General features: G+C 35.8%; 1 protein-coding gene across 4 annotated transcripts in view; it reads left to right on the forward strand.

Moving 5' to 3' along the window:
* Positions 1 to 9,747, forward strand: part of sorbs2a (sorbin and SH3 domain containing 2a) — a 79,069-nt gene extending 69,322 nt beyond the window's left edge. For all 4 annotated transcript variants that reach the window (XM_073841870.1, XM_073841871.1, XM_073841873.1 and 1 more), the window contains 3 exons: positions 4,737 to 4,774; positions 4,869 to 4,975; positions 6,531 to 9,747. In XM_073841870.1, coding sequence (XP_073697971.1) covers positions 4,737 to 4,774; positions 4,869 to 4,975; positions 6,531 to 6,592 — 207 coding nt within the window. In that variant the 3' untranslated portion in view covers positions 6,593 to 9,747. The remainder of the gene's footprint in view (positions 1 to 4,736; positions 4,775 to 4,868; positions 4,976 to 6,530) is intronic.

Consider the following 9,747-nt stretch of genomic DNA (forward strand, 5'->3'; position numbering starts at 1 on the left):
CTTAGAAGATATGTATTTAAAAGAGCAAAGCTTGAAACAAAACTATGACCCATCCAGGCTTATAAATGAATCTGATCCATATGGTGAGCTTATGTCGATGTTTCTGAAAAATCAACTCTATAATGAACTTCAAGTCAAATTGGGCATTCAATCAAAAAACAAGGCTAATCAGGAAGTATTACCTGATAAGCCACTGTCCATCAGTCCAAGCCACAAATCAGTAAATATACTGGATAAACGTCATGATATCTATGAGAAAAAGGCTGAGGAGATGCTGGCAGTCATTCTGAATGAGAAAACTCAGAATGAGTTTTACAGTCCAGTAGCTGCTATAAAATGGGAGGAACTTCCTGAGTTGTACATAAAGGAAGAGGATGATGAAACAAACAACAGATCAGGCTTGGAGACTGATTCAAAAAAAGAGGTAGAACGTGCAGTGTGACAAAAGCATGCTGGTCTGGTTGTATGCAGCGAGTAAAAACTTTTTTTCAATTCTTAATTATTTTTATACAAAACATAATTTGCATGTTCGTTGTCTTAGTTGAAGGGCCATATCAAGCATGTTTATTTGTTTCTTTGAAGTCCACTTGCAGTGAGGTCAATAAGTATTTGATCACCCTGTGATTTTGCAAGTTCTCTTACTTAGAAATCATGGAGGCGTCTACAATTTTCAGCATAGGTGCATTTACACTGTGAGAGACAGAATCTAAAAATAAAAATCACATTGTATGATTTTTTAACAATTTATTTGTGAATTACTGTGTCAAATAAGTATTTGATCGGTTCCTGTAGTTCTTCACCAGGTTTGCACTCACTGCAGGAGGGATTTTGGCCCACTCCTCCATACAGATATTCTCTAGATCTGTCAGGTTTCGGGGCTGTCGCTGAGCAACACAGAGTTTCAGCTCCCTCCAAAGATTTTCTATTGGATTTAGGTCTGGAGACTGGCTAGGCCACTCCAGAACCTTGATATGCTTCTTACAGGGCCACTCCTTTATTTTCCTGGCTGTGTGCTTTGGGTCATTGTCATGTTGGAAGACCCAGCCATGACCCATCTTTAATGCTCTGACTGAGGGAAGGAGGTTTTTGCCCAATATGTCACAATACATGGCCCCGTTCATCCTCTCCTTAATACATTGCAGTCGTCCTGTCCCCTGTGCAGAAAAACACCCCTAGAGCATGATGCTTCCAGCCCCATGCTTCACTGTAGGTATGGTATCATTCTTCTTCCTCCAAACACGGCAAATGGAGTTAAGACCAAAAAATTCTATTTTGGTCTCATCTAACCACAGGACTTTCTCCCATGTCTCCTCTGGATCATCCAGATGGTCCCTGGCAAACTTCAGACGGGCCTGGACATGGGCTGACTTAAGCAGGGGAACCTTCGGTGCGATGCAAGATTTTAAACCATGACGTCTTAGTGTATTACCGATAGTAGCCTTGGAAACGATGGTCCCAGCTCTCTTCACGGCATTAACCAGCTCCTCCCGTGTAGTTCTGGGCTGATTCTTCCCCATTCTTAGCATTCCCCAGTCCGAGGGACATTGACAGTCATCATTAGCCTCTTCCATTTTCTGACAATTGCTCCAACAGTTGTTCTTTTTTCACCAAGCTGCTTGGCAATTTCCCTGTAGCCCTTTCCGGTTTTGTGAAGGTCTAAAATTTTGTCTCTTGTGTCCTTTGACAGCTCTTTGGTTTCACCCATGTTCCTACTTAGACTTTGGCTGATTGCGGGGTGCACAGGTGTCTTTATGACAGCTAACGACCTCAAACAGGTGCTACTAATTTAGAATCATGAGCAGAGTGTAGCTGGACTATTTAAAAGCAAAATAACAGGTCTTTGAGGGTCAGAAATCTGGCTGATAAGCAAGTGATCAAATACTTATTTGACACAGCAATTCACAAATAAATTGTTAAAAAATCATACAATGTGATTTCCGGATTATTATTTTTAGATTCTGTCTCTCAGAGTGGAAATGCACCTATGCTAAAAATTGTAGACCCCCTCTATGATTTCTAAGTAAGAGAACTTGCAAAATCACAGGGTGATTAAATACTTATTGACCTCACAGTATATATGTTTTGCTACTGAACTTTAAAGGTCTGTTCACACCAACAACTAAAACTTTTATTAGCATCCGTACAAAGAGACGATAATGTTTCAAACCCGTAAGACCTTCATTTATCTTCAGAACACAAATTAAGAAATTTTTTATGAAATCCGAGAGCTTTCTGACCCTGCATAGACAGAAACGCAACTGAAATGTTTTGTGACCCAGAAAGGTGGTAAAGACATTAATAAAGTTGATCAAATTGATTGATTTTCAGTTGCGTTGCTGTCTATGCAGGGTCAGAAAGCTCTCAGATTCCATCAAAAATATCCTAATGTGTGTTACGAAGATAAACGAAGGTATTACAGGTTTGGAACAACATGAGGTTGAGTAATTAATGACAGAATTTTCATTTTTGGGTAAACTATCCCTTAAGTAAATGTACTTAGATATGATTAGCTAACTTCTTTGCATGTGAAATAAGAAACAATACATAGAGTGCCTTGCGAAAGTATTCACACCCCTTCATTTTTTCACGCTTTATGTTGCTGCCGTATGTTAAATTGTTTTAAATTACTTTTTTAACATCAATCTATATTTCATACACCATAATGACAAGCAAATCAGAATTGGCAGTTGTTTTGACCTCAGGGCTGGGTATTTGCTCTGATATGCATTTTCAGCTGTTAGACTTTTTATTGAGTCATGTGTGCCTTTTCAAATCATACCCATTCAATTCCATTTGCCACAAGTTAACTTCACTCATAGTGTAGTAACATCTACAAGCAATATGAATGCTCCTGAGCTAAATTTCAACTGTCCCAGATAAAGGTGTGAATACTTTTGCAATGGAACCATTTAAGTTTTTTATTTTTAATAACCATTTTCAAAAACTTGTTTTTTTTTTGCCATTATAGTGTATGCAGTGTAGATTGATGTGGGGAAAAAAGCCTCTACCTTAATCCTGTTTTAAAAGATAAAGGAAAATCGTTTTACTGTGATATGGCCCCTTTAATAGTCTTTGCCACACTAGTTGCGTCTCAAAGTCTCAAAGTTGTGAAATTTGTAGTTAAACACCGTTTCAGCTCTGTCTTTTTTTTTTTTTTGCCAGGCTGACTCCTCCTCCATCACTCCATCTCTTCCATTCTCCACCTCCCCCATCCCTAATTCCACCCTTGCTCTCTCATCCACTCGTTTTTCTCCTCCACACATTGAATCATCTGCCTCTGCTCTTCACTGTTCTCCACCATCAGCTTCCAAAGCTTCTCCATGTCCTCCTTCTCCTATTCCTCTTCCTTTGGTGCCCTATTCTTCCTCTCTCTTCCAAACCTCAGTTGTATCTTCCCCTTCAGACTCTCCTCTCCCTCCATTATCTCTCTTCACTCCCTCTCCTTCACCTCCTCTGTCCCCTCCAAACTCCCCAATCCCTCTTCCTCCTCCACCTTCATCAACTTTTAATATTCCTATTCCTTCACCGCCTTCTTTGCCTTCTTATTATCAATCATCTCCTTCTGTGCTCCCACAGCTTTCCTCTCCTACTCCAGCTTCTATTCTCTCAAATATCCCTTCCTCTCAATCCCCTTCTCCTCCATCCTCTCCTCATATCTCACCAATCCCTCCATCTCCTCCTTCGTCTCCTATTCCTCCATTGCATGCTCCTCTTTATTCCTCCAGCCAGCCTCTTCTACCAACTATTCCAGCCTCTCCACCCTCCTCTCCCTCTCCTCCTCCATCTTCCTCAGACCACATCCCATCTCCTCCCAGGTCTCCTCCGCTCCTCACCTCTCCTCCTCCCTCCTCTGTGCCTGTTGTCTTTACTCAGCCCTCTTCATCCATCCCTCCATCCTCTCCCTCTATTCCTCCTCTCTCCCCACGTTCACAGCCTCGGTCTCCTAAGATTAAGGTAAAAAGAATGAACAAAACAATGGTTTCAGGGCTGCTGTGTGGTGCATGTACTTGCGTATTGATGTGCAACCTGACATTAAACAAACATTAAAAGTCAGATCATGTGTGAATATGAAGCTTGAACCCTCGGGGGGAGAAATCAAATAAAACAAAGCTTGTGTTGCAAAAGAAACAAGATATATGACCATTTTTATGTTCCTCATTCCATTATTTTATAACGTTGTCTCTTACTTGCCCAAAGTTGGACTGTACTTATCATATCCCTAATAATTTAAGACTGGAATGACTAAACTGAAATAGAATTAACACTGGTATTGAGATTATGACTGAGAATGAGGTTGTGAGTAACACTGGATTTTGTACAAGCGTGCTGATCTCTAATTGGTTGCCTTGAATTTGATTCTTGCAGACAGTTTATAGGCAGGAAGTGGTGGTTGAGGGTAAGCCACCACGTAGCCCCATTTCCACCAGGCGGCGCTGTTTTTCTCCCTGTTTATCACCCAGTAGAGCACGAAGGGTAGGATGGGAGTGTGCTGTGACACTAGCAGCAGTGCAGACTGGAGAATGAAGTCATTTCTAATCTCTTTTATAGTTCTCTGGTCACATCATGGGTGGATTTCCTCTCTGTGTGTATTGTAACACAACAGGTCTTCTCTAAGCTCTGTGATGACGGTGAAGACTCACAAAATGACATCCTGTGCCTGGATTTGGCATGATATTCTGACACCTTAAAGTGATGTATGTACATCATACTGACACTTTACTTTTTCTGTCTCTCAGAAAATGATGCAGGATTCTCAGCATTCAAGTGGTGACCCGTAAGTGCACTTTTCAGTTTTTCAGATACTTATTCACTGTTTTATTTTGTTTATTCACTGTCTGAGCATTTATTGTTATATTTATATTGCTTAGCTTCCAAGCTGTGTACAACTATGTCCCTCGAAATGAGGATGAGCTTGAGCTGAAGGATGGGGATGTTATTGATGTCGTCGAGAAATGTGACGATGGCTGGTTTGTGGGTACGTTTTTTAAAATGTTATTACAGCATCTCTGCAAATAGTGTATACTTTTTATTAATGACACTACACAATATGACTTGTATAAAAATGATTAAAAATTTTGAACAGTAAGATTTTTAATGTTTTTTTAAAGAATTCTCTTCTGCTCACCAAGCCTGCATTTTATTTCATCAAAAATACAGGAAAAGCAGTAATATTGTGAAAGAACTGAAATAAAGTTGTGAAAGAACTGCTTTCTGTTTGAATATATTTTTTAAAAAAAAGTAATTTATTCTTGCTTTCAAAGCTGAATATTCAACAATTAAAACAGTTGTGTACATTTTTTTCAATGATTCTTTGATGAATAGAAAGATCCAAAGATACCATTTATCTGAAATAAAAAGCTTTTGTAACATTGTACACTATAACATTCAAAAGCTTGGAGTCAGTATTTTTTGGAGTAAAAATTTATAGAAACTGCCTTTATTTAGCAAGGAGGCTTTTCAGATATTTTCAGGGATTTCAGATAAATGCTGTTTTTCTGAACTTTATATTCAAAGAAACCTGAAAAAAATATACTGAGCTGTTTTTAACATAATAATAAATGTTTTTGAGCAGCAAATCAGATTATTAGACTGATTTCTGGAGGATCGTGTGACTTGAGTAATGATGCTAAAAATGTTGCATTAAAATCACAGGAATAAATGACATTTTAAATATATTCAAATAGAAAACAATTTTTTTTTTTTAACATAGTAAAACTATTGTATCATTTTACTGTTTTGCTGTACTTTGGATCAAATAAATGCAGGCTTGGTAAGCAGAAGAGACTTCTTTTTTTGGAAGTTAATGCTGTTACTCCAGAATGCATGAAATTGATAAATAATAATTTAAAAAAAATGTAAAAATTGATTTAAAAAGACTTGTTACAACATCTATTTCAAATAAATACTGTGTTTTGAACTCTGAACTTACATAGAAGAATCCTGAAAAAAAATGTATCATTGTTTCCACAAAAGTATTAAAGTTGTCAACCTTGATGATAATAATAATGATGATAATAATAATAATAATAATGGTCGCAAGTATTGCTTGCGACCAAAATCAACATATTAGTATGAAAAAGTATCATGTGACAATGAAGACTGAAGTAATGGCTTCTAGAAATTCAGCTTTGCCATCACAGGAATACATTACATTTTAAAATATATTGAAATATATTGAAAAAAGACTGTTGTTTTAAATGGTAATAATATTTCACAATATTACTAATTTTCTGTATTTTTAATCAAATAAATGCCTTTTTGATAAGCATGTTTTAAAAAATCTTGAATGAATATTATTCTTACCAAATAAATGAAGGCATGATTTATTTATTTATTTAAAATGTTTGAAATAATGTGACTCAAGTATCCCAAAGTACCATGTAATTATAATAATGTACTGTACATTGCACAGTGTTATAATCTTTTATTCATTATATTATGTAATCATTTTGTTAAAACTGTTCATGAAAGTGATTGCATTGTATTTCCTGATAATCGTCTTGTTTATGGTGGTTTTTTTTTTTTTTCAGGTACCTCTCGGAGAACCAGGTTATTTGGAACGTTCCCAGGAAACTATGTTAAACCGCTTTAACAAAAAGGAAACAATGGCACAAATATGGCCACTCCAGTGCCTACTGTGTAGGGCCAACGAGGCACCTCACCTTTGAGAAAGTGTGTGTGTCTATACGTGTGAGTGTGTTCACAAACACAACCATTTTAGCTCTGCCATGTCCACACAGACAAACCACCGAAGTTTATTTCACTTTGAGCACTTTGTTTTTGTGCCATCACACCTAGCTGTTTCTTCATCCACTATTCTGACAACAGCACATTTATCACAGTTTTTCCTGTTATTTTGACATTTGTCATTTTTCAGGATGCGGTAGCTCAGAGTTAGTACGGTGAGGATTCAGGCAGTCACGGTATTGAGTGAGGAGGTCAGTAGATCAGTATAATTGGTAGACACATGGAAAAGTGTGTCTGAGAAGAAACCTCAGGCATCAGTGTTGAACTGAGTTTGTGTTTATGTATGCGTGTGTTTTGTGTAATAAACAGTACAAGGTTAATAGCAATAGAGACCAGTGGTTATAGATGAGGATGGATAGTTTATTAAAATGAGATAAAGGTGATATCATGAACAATTATGAAATTGCTCATTCCCCTTGTGTGTGGCCAAAATAAATAAGTGATAGGAACATTACATATGTAATTGTATAGGTAACAGAATTACAAATTAACTGTCATGGAGCAATTTCGCTATTGTTTAAGTGGCAATCATTCATATAGGATCATGTTCGTATAATAATCAGTGCATTGTGGATATTTGTAAAAGATGTCTTTAAAACGATTGACATTCTGGAAATGAAAGATACTTTTATGGAATTTGGTAACAAATGTTTGATTAACTGAACTTTTTTCTAATGTTTACTTCAGGATTTTATGAATGGACTGAGTTTTAGAATTGTAAACCAGGTGTCAGTGAACCACCTGACTTTAATACAGTAAAGAAAAAAAACATAAATTAATATTAAAGCATTGCTTGTTTTAGTAATGAATGTTACAATAAGAAGGTGGGCCTGCTAAGATGTTACATTTTTTTATTTGTTAACCTAAATTAACTAATTTATCTAAAATGTTATAATTTCGAAATTTTCACTTTTTTAAAAGTTTGATCTCTGGTATAAAACATAAAAATTATATAATTTATCTGCCATGTTTCTATGGAAGGCCCTTTCTACCACTGAATAAAAAAAGTTAATTGCAGCCTTTTGAATTGCATCCTACAGACTCACAGTTTTGACTTTTTTCTCAGAATTGTGAGATGTAAACTCGCAAATGCGACATAAACTAGCAAATCTGACTTGTTTTCTCAGATATAAACTGGCAAATCTAATTTTTTCTCAAAATTGCGTGATATAAACTCGCAATTGCGAGGTATAAAGTAAAAGTGTGAAGTATGAACTCGCAAATCTGACTTTTTTTCTCAGAATTGCATGATATAAACTCACAATTGTGAGGTATAAAGTAGAATTGCGAGACATAAATTCACAACTTTGACGTTTTTTTCTCAGAATTAAAAATAAACTCCCAGTTTTAAGAAATAAACTCGCAATTCTGAAAAAATAAGCTTGCAATTCTGAGAAATAAACTCTTAATTCTAAGAAATAAGCTTGCATTTCTGAGATATGAACTCGCAATTCTGAGATATAAACTTGCAATTCTGAGAAATAAACGTGCAATTCTAAAAAATACATTTGCAATTCTGAGAAATAAACTCTCAATTCTGAGAAATAAGCTCGCAATTCTGAGATATAAAATCGCAATTCTGAAAAATGGTCAATGTAAAAAATATGTTTACATTTGCGAGTTAAGTCAATTGTGAGTTTATATCATGCAATTCTGAGAAAACGTTAGAATTGTGAGTTTAAATCGTACAATTCTGATTTAATGACTCATATTTGCGATTTATATTTATAATTTAGAGGGAAAAAAAGTCAGAATTGTGAGTTTATATAACGCAATTTTGAAAAAAAAAAGGTAAGAATTGTGAGACAAGAAGTTGCAATAACTTTTTTTTTTTAAATCAGTGGCGGAAACAATCTTTCATACCTTTCTCATGAAATTCACTTTTTTAAAATTGCATCATGTTACGCAATAGAGAGAGCTGTTGGTCTTTGATGAATGTTTATATGCTTGTCTGGCGTTCAAAATGTTATGTTTAGTTTTTTGAAGGATTTGTATATCAGTATTTTCTGCACTAAGTGTATCACTTGTTGTGTTCTCATCTGAAAGCATATAGCTTGTGTTGCATCAGCTTTTACAAGTACATATATTCAGTATATGGAAAAGTGTGTCTATGAATTTCACAGACAGCAGAGCAATCTTAAAGCACCTTAAACATTTATTAGTTCTATTATTTTTGTTGGCTTTAAAGCTGAAGTGTGTAAGAATGTTAATAATAAAATATTTTCTCCTTTCGAGGCTTAATAGATAAACCATTAATAGGTTGAATAATTTGTAGCATTGTTTATTTGAGCACAACTAGTGGTTTAAGTTTGGGATGGGGCTTTTTCTGTTTGATTGAAACCTGTTTGAAAACAATTGTGATGATGACAGAAATTACACACTTCAGCTTTAAATGTTTTAATCACACTGTTTGCATTTCCAGCTTCACAGCTGTTTGCTGATACTTTATAATATGTCCTTTTGTATTCACTTACCTTATAAAGCCCTTCCTTTCTCACTTTCGGTTTCTTTCATCTGTTTTAGTCCTTTATATTTCATCCCATGTGCCAAATTTATTCTTCAACTTCTTTGGTGCGAAAAAGGAGAAAGAAATCGTATGCAAAAAAAAAAAAACAGGCAAAGAGCATTTTTGAGGACTAATACAGGACTTTCTTCAGCACTGGAAGGACACTGGTGCACACTCTAGTCCAACTGGAGTTGGGAGATTTTTTTGTCACTGTTTGCAAACTACTGTCCTCTACTAAAGACAGTGGATTTTTTGGAAGACTTTTTTGCCTTTTTCCTTATAGCCTTTTGACTGAACAACATATAGTGTTATTTGATGTGTGTGCTTGATGAGCTGGTGAGCTTGAGAGAATCTAGTTTAACCTGCTCACTTTCGAATAAAACTTTCTCTCTCTTCTTCTCTTTCTTTCTCTGTCTCTCCCTCTCTGTCTCTGCTCTTTTGTTTTGTTCAATATCTAATAAATTTCTGCTCAGTTATTTGAGCCTCAATGTTTA

Source organism: Garra rufa, chromosome 6 (assembly GCF_049309525.1).
Source record: "Garra rufa chromosome 6, GarRuf1.0, whole genome shotgun sequence".
Taxonomy (NCBI): domain Eukaryota; kingdom Metazoa; phylum Chordata; class Actinopteri; order Cypriniformes; family Cyprinidae; genus Garra; species Garra rufa.